The 19,061-nt window shown below is 49.0% G+C and overlaps 1 protein-coding gene across 2 annotated transcripts; it reads left to right on the top strand.

Annotated features, from left to right (window-relative positions):
- Nucleotides 1–477: 477 nt before the first annotated feature.
- On the top strand, nucleotides 478–18,524 carry CSF1R (colony stimulating factor 1 receptor). Of its 2 annotated transcripts, none has more exons than XM_072348370.1 (23): nucleotides 478–496; nucleotides 785–907; nucleotides 1,192–1,400; nucleotides 5,623–5,862; nucleotides 6,612–6,896; nucleotides 7,422–7,558; nucleotides 7,887–8,046; nucleotides 8,529–8,718; nucleotides 9,602–9,717; nucleotides 9,960–10,080; nucleotides 10,299–10,480; nucleotides 11,003–11,115; nucleotides 12,724–12,850; nucleotides 13,316–13,420; nucleotides 13,679–13,789; nucleotides 14,063–14,225; nucleotides 14,431–14,531; nucleotides 14,677–14,792; nucleotides 15,416–15,538; nucleotides 15,657–15,768; nucleotides 16,010–16,109; nucleotides 16,757–16,862; nucleotides 17,149–18,524. In XM_072348370.1, the coding sequence occupies exons 2-23, from the start codon at nucleotides 852–854 to the stop codon at nucleotides 17,281–17,283; spliced, it is 3,108 nt and encodes a 1,035-aa protein (XP_072204471.1). In that variant the 5' UTR covers nucleotides 478–496; nucleotides 785–851; the 3' UTR covers nucleotides 17,284–18,524. The 2 variants fall into 2 exon arrangements, with proteins under 2 accessions (XP_072204471.1, XP_072204470.1); XM_072348369.1 differs by having other exon boundaries at nucleotides 494–567.
- Nucleotides 18,525–19,061: the final 537 nt, after the last annotated feature.

The following is a 19,061-nucleotide window of genomic DNA, read 5'->3' as shown; positions in this document are numbered from 1 at the left end:
AACCCAGCTCTTTCTCCATGCTCCCATGACTCTTAGTCACTTGCAGCACACAGCCATGCTCTCATTTCTTGGCCCCAACACTTTATCCTCCTGGCACTTCTCTGACCGCAGAGACCCCTGAGCCCATTCTCTGCTCTTGGAGACGAGAGGACCTTCCCGTGCTGTCCTACCCCGTGCCGCCGGGTGGTGGCTGTCACTTCCCAATCCAACGCTGCCATAAACGGCTGCAAACTTGCAGCACAGCAAGAAGTGATTCAATGCTAAAACAGAGCAAGGAGCGCTGCGGGCCACCTCCCTTCACCTGCAAACATCCTGCCACCCTAACTGCCCCTAGAAGAGATGCTTTGTTTCAATCCTGCTCTCACTTACTGTCTGTGTGGGCAGCCCAGGGGAGGGTTAACAAAGTGCCTAATTACTGGTCCCAGCTGTCTGCCAGGCCATTAATTAAACAACAGCTTCAAAAAGCCTCCCCAGGAGCAAGGGTGGAAGGTTCTAGGTGAGGAAGGATCTCTGTTTGCTTCTTGGGGATGGAGGAGCTGCATCCCCAGTTTGGGGCTGTGTGTGGAGGTGCTAGGAGAGGGGCTAGCAGGGTTCTGCCTGGCCTGAAGTGAGGGGAAGGGGCTATAGGGTGGGACTTTAGCACTCGCCTTAATGGGAAGAGCAGCATGTGTGACCTTGCATCAGGAAAGCTCTGCTGTAGGGGTTAGGAAGAGTACATGAGGCTACAGGACTGTAATGAGGGTTGCAATTTTCCTTAAATTGAATTAATTTGTTTTCTTTGCAGGCCTTTTCCCACCTGGGAGCCACCCTCACCTTGAATCCTCTTTGTGGGCTGTCTGCTATGTTCCTGTATGGGCGCAAAGCTGGCAAGAGCCACCAGGCATGATGTAGCGCTTGTCCTGCTGAGGTAAAATGGAGCCTCCAGCATGGCAGGCAAGAGGTCAAACTGCAGCAGTCTGGGGGTGTGGGCAGCCATGGCAAGGGTCCCAAACTCCTATGCAACTTGGGGCTGTTTTGGGGCTGAAGTCCCTCTGCAACACAGGGCCTGGAGCAGGTGATGGCTCCATGGTGGCGGGCACTGGGGGATGCACTGCTCAGCACCCACCTCAGTCGAGAGCGTTCATCGCTGGTGATGTTGCAAATCATTTTCTTTTTTTTTCTTCCCCTCCCATTTCAAAAACAAACACACAGACGCACACACACAAAAAAAGGAATTTCTTCACTTGTGGTCAACTCAGAAAGGAGAAGCTCCTGCTGGGGATGGTGCTGTGAGGAGAGGCACTGCTGCTCACACGGATCCGTCAGACACATCCTTGCCCTGCGTGGGGACACCATGGGCCCTGTGGATGTGGGTCCTGGTCTGCTCCTGCTGCTGCTGACAACACCTGCTGTCTGGCACGGTAGGTCCAACAGCATCCCGAAGCTGTTTGGGGCTGCCATGTTTCTCTGGGCAGCTTTGGGAGGCGGTGAGGGCTTCTTGTGTGTGAGTGCTCTATGGCTGAGGTGGGGTGATGGCCATAGCTGGGCTGAGGAGAGGGTTTGAGCTAGTGGTTGCTTGGCTCCTGGTTGCAGTGGATGAAGCTAGGCTCCAGATTGCTTCTCCCAAAAGCATGTATTAGGACAGGAAGGTCCCAGCCTCTGGATGCTGTGGCTCTGCATGCAGGCTGAAGGAGCATCAGTGTGGCAGAGAGTAGGCAAGGGAATATGTATGCTTCACAGCAAGGCCTTTTAGAGCTGTGCCAGAGATAGGACAGTGGGAGAGAAAGAGTATGATGCTAGTCCGTGACTCTGGAGTCCTGCAGTGCTGAGAGCTTACTCTTGGCTCCCTGCAGCACTGCCGAGGTATGGCCAAGTGTTACGGTGTAAGCAGAGGAAGAAGAGTGGGGAGATGGAAAAGGGAAATCTGCCCCATTTTGAGTCTTGGAATGGACTAGGAGGAAGATGAGACTGAGCAGAAAGTGTGTTCCAAGGGAACTCTGAAATGACCCTTTGCCCAAACTGGACAAGAGCTGGTGCTTGGTGTGCAGATGGGAGAGACAGGAATGTCAGCTCTACTGGCACCTTCTGTTGAATACTGTGCTTAACTGAAGATGTCTGGAGTTGTTATTCTCTGGTGGTGCTGGCCCACATAAAAAGACTGTTGAGCTGGGTGTTATGGAAACACACAACCAGAAGGGGAAGGTGCATACAGCTGGTTTTTGAGGCTACAGAGATGGCCAAGAGGCGATAACCCATCAACCTCAAGAAAGAGTCACTTAACCTGTTCTGAGGTTTGCAGCCAAACACACAAAACTGTTGCTCTTCCTTCGTTTTCCTCTTGAGTCTGCTCCCCTCACTGTGAGTCTCAGGTGGGAAAGTGGCAGCAGCCTGGGGGAAAAGCATTTCGGATTAGAACAGCCAACAGCACAACCCTCTGTGCGCTTGTGTTTTCAGCCCAGGGAACCTGTATCCCTCTATCCGTTCCACTGCATGGTGTTTCACATCAAGTCATGTTGTGCAGGTGTTTTCCTGGTCTGCTGCTCTGGAAGATGGATTTTGGAGGCTGCAGAGTTATGTCATGAATCTGGTTCAGAGAGCCTGGCCCACATTATTTGAGTGGATTTTTTTTTGCTTCAGAATCTTTCTCTTCCAGTCCCAGACATAGAGGCAATTAATTTATTGTGTGTAGGTTTTTTTGCTTGTTTGATTTTGTTTTAGTTAACAGGGACTGGGTACTTGTGATGTATGTTGGTGAAAGAGCATAACAATATCTGTCGGGATGTCTCCTAAGGTTCCTTGAGGCACTGGGCAAAGCAGGTCAGCAGCAGTGACCCCCTCATCAGGCACTGTCTGCCATGGCAGGGTGCTAGACACATCTGTCTGAATGCAATGGCTGTTGGCCATCTGCAGCATGCAGAGACTCTGTTCAAAACAATAGCTTCAAGCGAGAGCCCGACTTCCTTCTCCTGCCTTTTGAATCACAAGTACATCTGAGTATGTCCAAGGCCGAAGAAGAGAGGTGTATTGAGCATCCCCCTGCCCAGATACTCTAGTTGACCCCAAGGAAGGTGTCCTCAGAGGTGAAGCTCTATCCTTGCTCCCATCACTGAGAGGAGAGCAAGGGAGCTCTGTCCTAGCATAGGGCCCTTCCCAGGTCCTCAGACCCTCAGAAGCAGGTCAAGATCTTGATAACTGGTCTCTGCAGTGGGATTCCTGAGCCTCTAAGTCTTCCACTCCACCTTCCTTGTCCTTTCCAAAGCCTCAGCAGAGTAATGTTGTGTTTTGGCTAGGATAGGAGAGGCAAGGATGGAGCTCACAGCTGTAACTGGAGGTCATGGTTACACAACCTGTGGTAAAACCTTTGGCCAGCAGTTACCGACAGTGCTGCGGAAGCTGCTGAGGAGCAGTAGAGACATCCTCGGGCTTCGTGCAAGATTGCACAGTGGTCAGCAGGGAGCAAGTCTCCCCCAGCAGCCTTGCTTCCCCATTCTGGGAAAGGACACACTGACGTGACTTGTTCTCCATTGCACACAAAGGAGCATATGCTCTGGTGACCTTCACCTGGCAGTGTCCTGCATTGATCATCTCTGTCCCATCCGTCCTCGCTCCGCTTGCGTGGTTGTTTGTGCCATTGCTGGCTTCTTCACTGCACAGTGTAATGAAAGCAAGGGCGCTGCATGACCCAACTCTTGCTTTTGTCCTTCTGCTGTGGTCCCTCCAGTGACCAGTTGCAATGACCCTGAGTCAGTCTGAAGGTAACTATGAGTTGCAGAGATTGGCTCCACCACCACGCTGTGCTCAAGCCTGGGATGTAGAGAATAGGAGAGAGACACAAGTGTTCAGTGATAGTAAAAGCAGAAGGAATGTATCAAGCCTGGTGGAAAACAAAGCAAAGAGGGAGGAATGCTGTACTTTAGGTAAGTGGAAAATGTGGCTTTGTAAAGGATTCTGGGATGTTTTGGTTTTTTTCCCTGCTTTGGAGATAAATGAGGCTTTTCCTGTTTCCATAGAAAGATGCATTTCACATGCATTGCACACAAAAAAAAGGGAGGGAAAAAAGTCAAATATTCCATATTTCATGTTCTCTGTTTCTTCCTGCTGGGCCAGCAAGTTTGATTCAGGCCTTGTTTGGGTTTCCACTGGGCCACTGCTTCATCATCACACAACAGCAAAGAGCTGAGTCCCATGCGATTGACCTTTCCTTGCATAGAGAAAAGCATCAGCTCAACACAGCTTAAATAATGCTCTTTGAGTTCTGGTTGAAGGGCTCTGGTACTAAAGCCCTGAGCACAGCTGATAGGACTTGCCTTCATGCCTTGGACATCATCTTCCTCACCAAAGGAAAGCTGTTAGCATGGGTGTGTGATGATAGGTGTGTTCCTTTCTAGCTGTGTTACAGGGAGGGTGTCCAAAACAGCACCAGAGAATGGCTGTGCCTGTAAGCAGCCATCCCTTGCTCTCCTCCTATAACTTTGGACAGTGAAGGGCCTGCAGTGCCCTCCTCTACCAAGAGCAGCAGACTAATAAACTGGGCGGCTTTCTTTGCACTTGCTATTACTTGAACCTTGGTGTGTATCCCTTTAAGATGTGAGGATGGGTTAGTAACTGGGAAAGAAAGCAGAAGTGGGAGAATAGCCCTGGAAAGGGGCCGGAGGGGGGTGAGCAGCCCCCTGAGCACAGATAGCCATTTGCAATGTGTTTCCTGTCCTCCCCGAAGGGCTGGCGTGGGGGTGGCAGTACTGCTTCTTCCCCAGCCCTGTGGCACTGATTCATTTCTCACTTCCCCCCACCCTAAATATAGGAGGTGATTCAAAGAACTCGCTGATGTGGCAAAATGGGGGGGGAATATTTTCCTCTGCCACGAGTGGTTGCAGTGGATCCCTGGTTCCCCTTTGTTTGGCTGATGGAGAAGCCATCTTCAAGGCAGTGATGGCATCAGAAATCCTTCTGGGTTGCAATGCCAGTGTCAGCACAGCCTGGCATGCATTGTACATGAGTGCAGCCACAGGCCTGCGTGAGGAGTTGGCTTTCCTGTCCCTCAGCTTCCCACCACCAAATATGAATTATAATGCTGACTCAGTCTGTGATGTTTCGATGGTACCTGGAAGGAAAAATGCATTGTTTGACTTTGTGATTAGTTATAAGTAGGTGTACTTTAAAATCTACTGCCCAGCAACCAAAAAAAATGCATGTGCTAACTCTTGCTCTACAGTCTTCCAAGCCTGTTCCAGCTCATCATAGCACCAATGCAACAGACAGACCCAGCCATGGAGCTAAACTTCACCAACTGATGCTATGGGCTAACCATGTTCATATCATAGCTCTAGTTCTGCCACAAAAGGAAAACAGATACAGAACCAGGCAGAACCCCACAGGAACAATTTCTAGGCTTGCATTTGGCCTAATCTGCTCCCGATGATTGCTGTTCCTCTCCCAGTGCTCTGAATGTTCAGTTGTGTGGTTTTCTTCCTTTTTCCTGAAGCTCATTCCTTAGAGTACCAGGCCACGCTCTGGTAGGATGCAGAATGATGCGAGCCAAAATGCTAGTCTGCATCCCAAGCATAGCCTCAACACTGTGAACTCCAGCAGAGCATCCTAAAAAGGATCCTTTTTTCATCTTCACTTTTGCTCTTTCTTTTGCAGGCTCAGCATCCCCTGTGATCAGCCCCGATATCTCTGCTCTGGTTGTTAATGTGGGTGATCCAGTCCTCCTACGCTGCTCAGGAGAGTCAGAAGTTAAATGGTACCCTGAAAAGTTTGCCAACCATACCAGCAGCACACTCAGTATTCCTAGGACCACTCACAGAGACACAGGCACCTATAGGTGTGCTTATGTCAACAGCAGTGACAAGGGTGTTGCATCTGTGCACCTGTATGTGCGAGGTAACCATTCTTCATTCCTCCCATGTACATGTATAGGAGCATGGCCGCTAGACAGCTTCTCTCTATATCCATGGTTGTGTTAGTGTTTGGAGAGCAGTGCAGGCTCTTAGAGGGAGCAGTTGCTCACCCACAGCCATATAAATGTGCATAATACGGGGCCTGTGGCTGAAGCGCTGTGGTGCATAGCATCTGTATCTTGTGTACACCTGTGAATTGACTGGACCTCTTCCTCCTTTTACCTTGGCTTCCCTTAAAAAGCAGTGATGAAAGCCTGTTTGGTGTTGTAATGCACAGTGGGATTTAGAAACCAAAGGGCTGTATGGCTACTACCCTCAGTAAGGAAGGATCACAGGAATCATCCTCACAATGTGAGCCAAAGCTTCAGTATGTTGTGGTACCTCCACCATTTGAGTTCACCCCTTCCTTTGTACAGAGATACTGTCCTGCATAGAGAATCTGGAGCTCTAACAAATAAAATTAACACCGTTAAGAAAAGTTGAATTAAGGCTAACTATACTTTTCAGCCTCTCTTGCCTACATACAGTTGTGAGTTGCTTGCTCTGCTCTCCTCAAATGCCTTAGCTGGAATTGGGTTTGTCATGTGAGTTTTTAGAGGCTGAGTCAGGCAGGCACTGAGCCAGGTTGCCCCAACACTGAACTCCCACTGGGCAGTAGAGCTGGAACATCTCTCTCAGCTCAGTGCTTGCTTTTCTGATCCGATTCTCTGGTTTACCTCATCTCCTCCACAGATCCCAATAACGTGTGGTACGTCCCATACTTCCGGATCTTGGTGACCAAAGGTGGTAATGCTGAGTTCCCCTGCTTCATCACTGCCCCAGAGTATGGATCCAATGTGACTCTGATAAGGAATGACGGCTCTAAGCTCTCACCTGGAACCAACTATTCTTTCAGTGCTGAGAAGGGAATAACACTTTATCACGTGGAACACGAGCAGAAGGGCCAATACCAGTGCCAAACTGTGGTAAATGGAAAAACAGAGAAGTCATCAAGAATAAGACTGATTGTGGTTGAAGGTAAAGGACTAGGATTGCTGCTGTCCATGGGGGGACAGCAGTAGCTAAGTTGGTCACAGTAAATCATTAAGGGAAAGCTCTTAGCCAGCAGCTGGAAAGACTTTCTAAGCCTGCAGTCTTCTAGTGGCATTTAAAGGAGGTAAAATTCCACTGGCTTTTGAAAACTTGTCTCCTTTAGGTGTGTCTCTATGGGGTCTGCAGTGTTCAGCTTATCATAGGTACTGTCACAGAGTTCATTTGTGTCCCTGATGTCCCAAAAGACCCCGGGCTCTGATGCTCAGGATGAAACTATGGCAGAAGGATCCCTTTCCTATAAACCACAGTGATGGCTGCTGTGTTCTTCTTGACCTGTACTGCTTCCTGCAGATGTGCACAAAAAGTGAGGACCTCAAGGGAAGGAGAAGGGCACGAGTAAAAAGATGGGAGGGAATGGAAAGTAGGTGTCCAGGCCCTTGGGAGGCTCCAAAGTGCGTGGTGCCAGTGAGCCAGCTGATGGTGCATCTTTTCCTGTTTGTCTTTGTGCAGGACAAGAGAAGCCTGTACAGGTGATGGTGGACCCTGCAGACCATGTGAGAATTGTGGGTGAACCTTTTGAAGTCACTTGTGTAGTAACTGCTCCTTCCCATAAGTATGACGTCAAATGGGTGACAGCAACCAACAGTGTAAGTTAAAGCGTGCAGCTTCAAGGGGTTGTGGGACTTCTCTGTAAACCAGGAGGCACAGGGTGACAAGAATGCCTAAACTCAAGACCCTTCTGTAGGAAAGCCTTGAACTGCTTGACAAAATAGCTATTCAAACAAGCCATACAAATCCAGAAATCCTTTCTTTGGGTGATACAGGTTTAAGACCTCTTGGTCTCCATCAAGAAGACTTTAAGTGGCGGGGCACAATAGCACACAACAGAGTGTAGCAAGTATTTTTATTATTAAATATCATTCAGTTTCATCCTCTGAGCTTCCAAACAAATGACTGGTGTTTCCTCCCTGACAGGTTAAGAGTAATGGAAAGCCTGACATAAGCAATGGGAACTACATCATCAATGACACCTTGTCAATTCCAGCAGTGACCATGGAAGACAGTGGGAAATACACTTGCATAGCTAACAATTCAGCAGGATTCAAGAATGCTTCCACAATGCTTCGGGTAGTAGGTAGGTACTTTCCCTGCAGACCAGAAAGGTGTAGACTGAAGCATGCCTGACCTTGAGTATTTGTCGCAGAGAAACTTCACTGCACCTTAGGTTTGTTGACAGCCCAAAGCCTTTGCATACCTGCTCAGAAAAGTGGCTTGTCCTGAGGGATATCTGGGTGAGAAGCCAGGAGTTCAGCTAAGGGGGCTTGTCTTATATAGATCACAAGATATAGCTTTAGCCTCGTTATTTGTTAGGGTAGTGTATAAAACCTCTTACACAGGTAGAGTTTGATCCAAGCCATTGTGACAAAGAAACTACTTCTTGAAAGTATTTCTCTGTCAACATGAGACGTGCAGTCTGTGTAATGCCTCATTCCCTCCTGCTGTCTCTCAGCTGAGGCTGCTCTTTCCAATGATGGTCTATTTGTAAAGCTGGTGTAAGCTTGTTTTAGGTCTCTGTGGATGTGCCTGCTGATGGTCATGCTTTCTTCCATCCTGCAGAAAGAGGGTACGTGATCCTGACCCCAGGGCAAGCCACCAACCAAGAAGTTGCTGAAGGAGAGAGTTTGAAACTCCAGGTCCATATTGAGGCATATCCAAAGCTTCTACACTGGCACTGGGAGCACACGGACTCGCTGAAGAACTCTGGGAGCAACAAACTCAATAGTGAAATGGTCTCTAAAAACAACCGGTATGTGCTCCCTCCTGTTCTGTGCTGGCCACGGCATGTTTCCAAACATGCTTTCAGTGTAAGACAGGTAGATCTCATGCTGCTGGCTGATAGAGAAGTCTGATTTTAAAGAGGGGAACTGTTTTGCCTTTCTGACTTCTATTTCTGACATTAGTAGTGAACCACAGTGAGGAGGGCTGGTCAGGTCAAGGAGGAGCTCTGAGTAATTCGGCAGCTTTTTCTTTGAAAACCTTTGAAGAAGTGGATGTTACATTTTGCAGTCTCTTTCAAGTTGGCCTTCTTCCACAAGAAGAATTAGGAGGGATGGGGACACAGCACGAACAGATGGATTCCCTCAGTGCTCCTCAGAGCTGTTCCATGCTCCGTGGTCTGGAGAATAAGTATATAGAGATACTATATATGCTATGTCAGGAGGAGGCAGAACCATCATTATGAGGATATGACCTCATATACAGGAGGACACAGTCATGCTCTTTCAAAGCCTGCAGCCAAACTGAGGTTTGGGCAATTCCCTTTTGGCTTTCTTGGGATAACTCATTCTCTCAGATGCAGGAGGGTCAATGTCTCCTGGCTCCTCCAGCACAATGATTTAGATGTTAAACTCTTTTCTGAGCATTCACTCAGCCACAGCCTTTCAATAATACTGCACTTCGTGGCACAGTGCCTCTCCTCCAGCAAAGACTCTTTCAGCAGCCCAGTAAGGCCAACCACCCCCTGCTTTCCTGGAGAAGCAAGCAGCAGGGTTAGCAGCAATAAGCTGGGAAGCATTCACCCAGTCCAGGGCATAGGAAACAGCTGCATCTTGCTGAGCAAAGACTGTAATCGTGCCTGAGTTTCCTCAGCACAGTTTTCTTCATGGTATTTATTCTCTCTGTGGGAGCAGGTATAACAACACGCTCTTCCTGGATCACATGGAGGGAGAAGAGAGAGGTCTCTACACGTTTTATGCTTTCAACAGTGAGACCAACTCATCAGTTACTTTCAGTGTATCTGTGAAATGTAAGTGCTTGGCATTGCTCCTTCCTAAACACTGCTTACCCAGGGGCTGCTGCCCAACAGGGTGCAGGGCTGGTGGCCCACAGAACACAGACATGCTGTTCCTGGGACACAGCTCAGATCTCTGCATTACAAAGGGGGTTCCTGAAGTTCTGTTGTTCTGTGGATGGAGTGTAAATCAGACCATTAAGAATGCACTCTTCCTCTGGTCGTAGCACTTGCTCTTTCTCTGCTTTCCCCAACAGCTTCTCCAAGGATGTGCAGTGTCATGGTGTCAGCCAGTAACTCCAGTAAGCTTCTCTGCACGGCCATTGGCTACCCTGCCCCTCACATTGAGTGGTACCAGTGCCCCACTCACTCTGACAGGTAAGAACTACCTAGGACTAGGCACCGTGAAGCACCTCTAACTCTGAAGAGTGCACTTGCAATGTTAGCGCTTGCTGAGCAGCACAATGTGGGTTTGCCTACAGGCCATTTAGCCTAATTCCCAATGTCTCCTCTCTCACCTGAGACAAGCACCAACTCCTTATGAGCAACTGTACTGCAGAGAAACACTAATTCTGCCCTGCTTTGCATCTGTACAGATATGAGGACTATATGCTGCTTCTGAATGACTCCAGTCCCCATGTGGTAAACATGCTACCCTTTCAAGAGGTGGAGGTGGAGAGCACCTTCCCGTTCCAGGATCTGGGAGCCAATTTCACCTTCTGCTGTGTGGCTGTTAACAGTGAGGGGAGCACCTCTGACATCCTTCACTCAGTCTTCAGTAAGATACCAACTTGCAGCTTGGTGGAATGGGGATGAATTTGGCTTTTGGCGTCTGTCTGCCTATATGGATTTCCCACAGTCTTGCAAAGAAAGGTGAAATAGATTCCATAGGCCCTCTATCATCACAGAAGATGGGAGGTTTAGGTGCTTGCTACTCCTACAAGCTATGTGGGAAATGCTGGCTGGGGAGAGCCTGATGTCAAAGGCTGAGCTGTGCCATGAGCCCCTTGTAATTGCAGGTACAGTGCTCAGCACAGCCAGCTGATTGATGCTCAGCCTCAGGAGCTGCATCTTTTGCTGGGTCTGTTCTTGCTGCTCTTGGTCTGTCTATATACAACCAGACCAGCGCTTGCTCTGCACCTGGTGCTGTGGAAATTGGAGTGCAGCAGCTCTTCTGAGTGTTTCTAAGGGCCACTGCTGGGGTGCACTGCCTACTGGGGAAGGCTGAATGAACAGCTTGGCAAAATACCTGGGGACTGAAACATAAGTATTTACTTACCCCCATTTATTTCTTCTCCAGGAAGGATCATGGCTCCCCCAAATCAGCTTTTCAGTCCCATTCTCACCACCTGCATGTGCACATCGGTCTTGCTGCTCCTGCTGCTCCTCTTTCTCCTCTACAAGTACAACCAGGTCAGCCTCCCTGTTGCACAGCAAGGGCTGCAAGGCCATTCCAGCTTCAGAGGTCACACTGCCTCAGTTGCAGCCACAGGCAAAGCTCATGCACCAAAACCAAAATGTCTTTTAGCACCTTTCCCACCAGGTTCCTCAGACTCATAGCTTGGAGATCAGTGCAGACAGCACCTCATACCAGACAGGGGTGCTCATTCTGTGCTTCAGTTGCAGCTGGTTTTGCTCTGGTCACTCTGAGTATAAAGAGTTATCTAGAAGGAAAAAAGTAGCTTCCAATTTGCATCTCTGCCTCACTTTACAAGACGCTGCCTTTGTGAGGTTGATATTGAAGATGTTTGTCTCCAGGAATGCTAGCTCACTATTTTTATACAAGAACTTGCCCCATTTTCTCTGCGAGATTCATCTTCAGCATTGAATTTCTTCTCATAAACGGTGCCAATCAATCGCCACTTCTGCTTCACGGGTGGGTGAAGATCTCCTGGTTTTCAGTTCTCCGTTTGGCACTTTGCCTCTGACAGCCCACCAAGGCTGCAGACTTTGCAGAGTTCTGGTGCTGATTGTCACAAGATCCAGCAGAGCCTCTCACAAACAAGCACCCACAGTTTCTCAGGCAGAACTGTCTTTGGGATGTGTAAAAGCAGCCCTGAAGAGTAGCTTTGGTCTGCCCTTGTAAGCCCAAGAGAAGCAGAACGTGTTTGTAAATAATATTCATATCAGGCATGGGCTTCTTGAGCCCTGGCTGGTTGTTGCGGTGCTAGATGAATTATGGAGCAGGAAGCAACCATGCTCACATTCAGGGTGCACCCCTCTCTGCAGCTGTCTGGAGGAAGAGGTGAGGAGATGCTCTTCAGCACACAACTCAGTAGTGGGGGCATCCCATTCATTGTGGCTGCGGGCACTCCAGCCACACTTGGCTGTGCCTGCCTTGATGGGCTTGCGACCACTGTTGCCATTCAGGCACGCATCTCACTGTGTGAGCAAAGGCTGCTCACAGTTTTTCAATGCTGAGCTCTTCATTGTGTTTTTGCATCCAGGCTGGGTCCCCAGACCTTACAACATCCATGATGACACTCAGCATAAGCTGGCCAAAGCTGCTGCCAGCTGGTGCTGTTTCTCTCTGTCCTCATCTGGTTACTTCTGCCATGAGATCTGTGGAAAAGAGAAGAAATTCTTAGTTCAGTTTCTCCATTTTATTTCTTTTTTTTCCCTGGAAGGGAAGCAAGGCTGGGCCACCTCCACTGTTCTGCTGCGCTCAGCTGCCCCAAGTACTGAGGAAGGAGGCGCAGTGGGGGCAACTCCCTCTGGTACCATCTGGGCACTGCTTAGCCACACTCCAGTGGGACGTGGTCCCAGCTTTGCTGTGCCAAGTCATAGCTACAGTGACAGAGGCAAAAAGAAGCTTCCCTCTTATGGGTGAGGACTGGGAGGGACTTTGTTTGGACCAGACTATCCAAACTGAACATCTCTCACCCAAAGTAAGATGTATTTGGCAGAGTTAAACCCAAGTCTTCTCACTGTTACTGCAGGGTGAGAATCAGAGCACTTGCTGAGAGAGGGTGACTCTCAGGACTCAAGCAGCAGTGAGTAACTGGAGTCTCTTCCCTACAGAAACCAAAGTACCAGGTGCGGTGGAAGATCATTGAGGCCTGTGAGGGAAATAACTACATCTTTATCGATCCCACTCAGCTGCCATACAATGAGAAATGGGAGTTTCCCAGGAATAACCTCCAGTTTGGTAAGAAACCTTCCCTGCTGCTTTCCTGGTGGGATGAAGTTTGCCACGGAGCTGAAATACTCCAAAGAACAAAGTCAGATTAAATAGGCAGCATCCACAGCTGAATCCAGGCATGGCAGCAACATCTTCAACCAGGCTTTGCTGCCCTCTTCTACACAGGGTGCCAAATGCTAGAATGCAGCCTCCCTCTGTTGCTGTAAAGAAGACTGAGAGGATCATGTTCCTCCTCAAGCGTCTGGGATCATCCCTTAGTGTGTACAGCTTGTGAGCCCGTGTTTGGCCTTGGCTTCTTTCGTAACATCTTTGCTCACTGCAGAGTTCCCCATAGATGCTCACTGCCTTCTAAGAGTTACTCATCTGCCACCTTGTCTGGGCTCAGCAGGAATCCCCAGCTGGCTGTGGGCAGGACGAGTGCTCTGTGTCTCTTTAGAAAGCATCTTTCAAGTTCGCTTTTTCTCCCTGCAGGAAAAACTCTTGGAGCTGGAGCCTTTGGGAAAGTGGTAGAAGCCACTGCTTTTGGACTGGGAAAAGAAGATTCAGTCCTCAAAGTGGCTGTGAAGATGCTGAAATGTAAGCCTGGGCCAGCATGCAAGGGCTGAAATCCCCCCAAGTCCTTCGGGCTGGATGTAGTGTGTGTTCACTAGGCTGGGTGTTTAGATGTTCCTGTGATAAGTTCTAGGTGCTGGACTTGTGCTGGTGTCATTATTTGTGGGCACGTGGCCAGAGGCACAGGCAGAGGGCATAGATTCCATCTGTTTATACCCTTGTTATTCCCATCATCTCTTCATTGTCCTTCCCCGACTCCTTCATATTATCCTCGTCTTGCAGCAACGGCAGACACAGATGAGCAGGAGGCTCTCATGTCTGAGCTGAAGATCATGAGTCATTTGGGACACCACGAGAACATTGTTAACCTGCTGGGAGCGTGTACCTATGGAGGTAGGATCCCATAAACCTGCTTCCCCCAGCAGAACCCTCTCATGGCCTGCTTCTATAAGGCTGTTATTGGAGAGGTTTGATGATTCAGGGGGCTTTTCTTCTGTTCCTATCAGCTTGCAAGGGTTTGTGGGCTGGCTATTTCCAGCCTTGCTTACATGCTGGGTGGGTTCTGCTGTTTCTCCTCCTGCCCCCAGCCAGTTCCAGGGACTGATTTCCTTTGAACAGGTCACACCGAAGTCATTTCTTAACAAACTCCCTCTGTTTCTCTCCCAGGCCCAATTCTTGTCATCACGGAGTACTGTCGCTATGGAGATCTGCTGAATTTCCTACGGAAGAAAGCTGAATACATAATTATCCAGGACTCAGCTCTGGACACCTCATTGGACAGCACTGCTGATTACAAGAACATTGAGCTGGAGAAGAAATACATCCGCAGGTGAGAGTAGGACTGCGGTGGTCACGGGGATGAGCAACAAAGGGCATGCTGGGGGGAGATTCCTGGTCCAAAGATCAGGATCTTGCGGATGGGTGCAAAAGTAGGCATGGATGTGGTTTCTGCACTCAGTGGGCATGGAGAATGTCAGAAGGCACTGCCAGGAGGCTGCTGACAGCCTGCCTTTCTTTGTTGCTCTCTGACTCAGTGACAGTGGCTTTGCGAGCCAGGGTTTGGAAACTTATGTTGAAATGAGGCCCATATCATCATCATCATCTTCAGCGTCATCGGATTCCGCGCAATCCAGGGGTGAGTTGAAAGTCCATTCTTGTATTTGCATCATTTCTTCAGACTGGCCATCTGGTCTGGCTTAGCTTTAGGGAACTGGGATACAACATGGCTTGCACAACTTACCGTCTTTGCAGCAGTCCTCAAGCTTCTGTTTGAATTCCAGGGAAAAGCTCAGAGGAAGATGAAACCAGAGAGGACCTCCGGCCCCTTAATCTCTCTGACCTGCTCCAGTTCTCCAGCCAGGTGGCACAGGGCATGGCATTCCTCGCATCAAAGAACGTGAGTGCCTATGAGTGCCTAAGAGGACTGTTGCACCCCAGTTCAGCAGCAGCAGCCAGCTGTCCTGTCCGCTCGAGGCTTGGGAGGTTTTCAGATAGGGTGGTCAAACCTAACTGTGCTGCTGGAAATGGGCCTCTCTTCAAGTTCTGGGTTCACACATGCTGGGCTTCAGTGCCCAGTGTTTCCTTTGGAGCTTGGGATTCAGACAGGCCATCGCAGCAGGACACAGTTATGGGGGCATCCGGGGCTGTGCACGATGCTAGTCTGCCTCAGTGTTTTCTGCCCAGCTTTCACATGAGGTCAGGAACCTTGATGCAGAGCTTTCTCGCACTGGCAGCTTCCTACTGCCCCAGGAACAAGGAACTGAAAGTTGCTGTTGAACTGTCTCAGTGGCAGGGGGCAATTGTATGATGACTTCACATGGGACACTGTAATGTCACAGTGTTTTAGCACTGCAATTGGAGCCATTGAAAGGACAGAGCCTATAATCACTATCTATGACAGTGCCTTTTCCAAGGGCTTTTCAAGCAGATGTTCTCCCTGCTCCCGTGGGATTTCTTATGGTGACATTCTGAGGCTGTAGGGACATCAGTGGGGTCTCAGTTATGTTCCCTTCTCCCCAGTGCATCCACCGTGACTTAGCAGCCAGGAATGTGCTCGTATCAGATGGACGGGTAGCCAAGATTTGTGACTTCGGCCTGGCCCGTGACATCATGAATGACTCAAACTACGTCGTAAAAGGCAACGTAAGTAATTGGAGTGGGGATTGGAGAAGGTACAAGGGTGAGGTGCAGCCAGAGCGTGGACAGGGTGCAGCATAAGCTGCCTGCTTGTCCCAGGCTGCAGGGCTCTCCCCTATTCCAGGCCCGCCTGCCCGTGAAGTGGATGGCCCCAGAGAGCATCTTCGACTGTATTTATACAGTGCAGAGTGATGTGTGGTCTTACGGCATTCTTCTCTGGGAGATCTTCTCCCTTGGTAAGGAAGAGGGAAGCTTGCAACCCTCTCTTGTTTTCCATCACTTACCAACACTTTAATGTCTGCATAAAAGTTTCCAAAAAAAAAAGGAGGGAGGTTGGAAAAATCTGGTATATATCAGGGCTATAAAACACTGTTTCCTGCCCATTAGAAGTATTGGGTCCTGGAAGATTTGCTCTGACTCAGAGCTCTGAGCAGCATTGGCTCCAAACTGCCTCTGATCCGAGTGCTCCTGTCACAGGTAAGAGTCCCTATCCTGGCATGGCGGTGAACAGCAAGTTCTACAGCATGGTGAAGCGGGGCTACCAGATGGCCAGGCCTGACTTTGCTCCCTTGGAAATGTGAGTGGTGCTCCAAGATGTGCAACAGGTGGAAAGGGGACTGGAGCTGCTTCATGTGGAGTGGGTGGTGAAGATGGCACAGGGACATCTGTCACAGGCCTGTGGTGCCCCCAGGCAAGCTCTGGGTTAGGCATGTGAGCTTCAGGGTTTCTCCAGGCTCATGTGGGAAAGCAGGAACCAGGGCAGTCAACTATGATGCTCTACCCAGCACCCCCTGCTTCCAGCCAGGAAGGTGGGAGAGCTCTCATTATTTGTATGTTCCTAATAAATATGGCAGTTTGGGGTTTTTTGTCCTTTTTTTTTGTCAGCTAATTTAATTCAACAAATGTGAGAAGACAAGTCTGAGTAACTTACAGGAATGGAATGAGTTTAAGCTGAAGTACCAAGCATAAAGCCTCCTGCAGATAGATGTAGGGACACGAGATGTTTGCTCTGTGTTCCTGTGCTGTCATTTCCCTGGGGCGCTGTGCTTACATGAACCACGAGTATCACAGACAGGAAAACAGGGAGGAGGGGGCTGCTCAGGACCGTGCACAAATACAGAGTGAATCACTCTGCTGTGCTGCTGCAAGGAACCAGGGGTGCAGACTCCCCAGCAGCTTTGCAGACGTACAGCATGCCAACTCTGCCCCTCTTTGGCTTTGCAGGTATAGTATCATGCAGGCGTGCTGGAGCCTGGAGCCCACACAGAGACCTACCTTTGACCAGATCTGCTGCTTTATTCAGAAAGAACTCGATTTGCATAAGGAACAGGTAAGAACTTTTGGAGAGGAGAAAGCACGTCTCCCTCCTCCTTTCTCCCTACATCAGCATAGCTTCTGGGCAGTTCTACCAGTGCTATCCCCTACCTTTAACTGATGGGAGCAGTTCAGTATCTGTATAAGTGGAGAGAGGTATCCTGGTGGTGAAGGGTAACAAAAGCAGGCTGGATGCAGAAATAGTTACTCAGCAGCAACTTCCATGGGCAGCAACACAAGTGCAAATGGAGAGTAGCCTGAAACATGCCTTTATTTTTTTTCCCCTCCTTCCTGCTTTCAAGGACTATACAAACCTCCCATCCACTGCTGAGGAAGAAGACAGTGGTTGTGATACCTCTGGCTGCTGTGAGGAGTCCTGTGAACAAGAGGAGAGTGGGCAGCCCCTTCTCAAAGGCAACAACTATCAGTTCTGTTAGCTGGTGCCGCTGCCCTGGGGTGGATCCTTGTCCTTCTCTCTCTGCAGAGTGCATGATTCTGCATGGATTCCTTCAGCTTTGGTTCTCTTCTCTGTGCTTTCTGAAGTAGGAGAGTATGAACGTTATTGACTCCCTCACTTGAAAGGACAGTGCTGGAATGACTCAAAACCAACACTCGCCACGGGGGGCCCTAAAAAATCTCATCTCCATCCCTACAGGGTGCACAGGTCCCATCTCCTGCCCCAGCACCCCTGAAGGAAGGGGACTGCGAGGTGGTTTTTGTTGTTTTTTTAATTACTAGTTGCAGCCAGGTAGGCTATTTCCCAGAAGTCACTGATGTGACTGAACCTTGTTTTCTAAGCACCTCCTGAAACGAGTCCTGAAGTGGGAACTGCCTCCCCTCCCCAAAGCAGCTCTCCGCCTTCGTGGTCCTGCTCTCTTCCCTTTGTCAGACTGACTCTGGATGTTGCAGAATGGGTGGTTAGATAAATCTCCACTAAGCATTAAGGATGCATTAACCTCTAGACTTTCTGATGCGATGATCCACCTCTCTGCAGCTGGTGCTTCTGCAGGGGTTGGTGGGTGAAATGTAACAAGGAGCCGATTCCAGGGCTCTGTGAACCTGCACGTGCCCCAGGAGCAGAAGAGGGGCAGTTATTTCTCAGGCAAAACAAGAGGTGAGAAGTGCTCTTCCCATGAGCACTGAACACAATCCCAATCTAGGCAAGAATGGCAGCTTAAACAGACCTGGAAGTGTTCAACATAACACATCTTAAGGAACTTTTGCATTATTAAACATGTAGCAATTCACTGCTTCTTGATTACAGACTTGCTCTTGTACATATATTCTTGAATGTATTTTAATACTACAGCTGAAATAATTGTTTTCCTATAAGCTAGGGCCTAATGCCCTTAAGTGTCTTCATTCAGAGTTACTACTGCCCTAGCCATATGGCCCTGTGTAGCTACCAGAGGTGAAGCTAAGACTTATTAGCTACTTGACTTGAGTGGCAAAGGATCAGCATTATAGGCACAAGCACTGACATGGCTTAGGAAAACTGCAGCAAGACCAACCTACTGTGTGACACCTAGCCCTCATCAGGCCATCAGGTTGTGGACCACTTCCAATTGCATTAAACCCATTTTTTTTATGCTAACACCAAGTGATTCATTCCTCCTTACTAAATAAAAAGCTGATGTTATTTCTGTCTGTCAACACTGTGAAGAATAAAGTGTTAAACAAAACAAGCTTCCACCAGGGCTTTAAGAGCTGCTGTCAGGGCTGAATGGATCGGAGCAGGGGTAACAAACCCACTGACCTGTCCTCTCATACCCTGCAGCTTTGCTCCAGTTCATCACACACAATTCTCAGCATCAGTTCTCAAAGCCATTCAGTCTTGTGTAATAAGAGAGGAAAAAAGAAAAGCACGTTAAAAGTGAGATCTTACATTTCTTTGCTCCGAAGGGCCTGTCTGTAACTCAGAGTAAAAATGAAGTCAGTATCACCTGCTGCAGAAAGTCATCAGGGAGCTGCAGGACGAGAGCAGGCTGACCAGGGGAGCTGGCCACCTCATTCTCATAGACCTGCCATTGCTCAGCAACCCTCGTGAACTGAACCTGAACTCTGCTGAGCCTGGAGATGAAAGAATGGATTTAGATCGTTTTTGCAAAGTGAAAATGTATCCTGAGAGACACTCCAAGCTATTTGGGCCAGAGGAACAGACAGTACTGAGCAGCCTCTTAAAAATACATACATACACTCACTGAAAACCCTATGA

Source organism: Excalfactoria chinensis, chromosome 13 (assembly GCF_039878825.1).
Source record: "Excalfactoria chinensis isolate bCotChi1 chromosome 13, bCotChi1.hap2, whole genome shotgun sequence".
Classification (NCBI taxonomy): Eukaryota; Metazoa; Chordata; class Aves; order Galliformes; family Phasianidae; genus Excalfactoria; species Excalfactoria chinensis.
Note: the sequence above shows the minus strand (reverse complement) of the source record. Positions and strands in the feature narration are given on the sequence as shown.

Bases quoted from the DNA above. Each gene is read 5' to 3' on its own strand.
- CSF1R (XM_072348370.1), top strand. From the start codon at position 852: ATGGGCGCAAAGCTGGCAAGAGCCACCAGGCATGATGTAGCGCTTGTC. The intron at 10,481-11,002 runs GTAAGATACCAA...TTTCTTCTCCAG, and splicing joins CATCCTTCACTCAGTCTTCA to GAAGGATCATGGCTCCCCCA. The intron at 14,532-14,676 runs GTGAGTTGAAAG...TTTGAATTCCAG, and splicing joins GGATTCCGCGCAATCCAGGG to GGAAAAGCTCAGAGGAAGAT.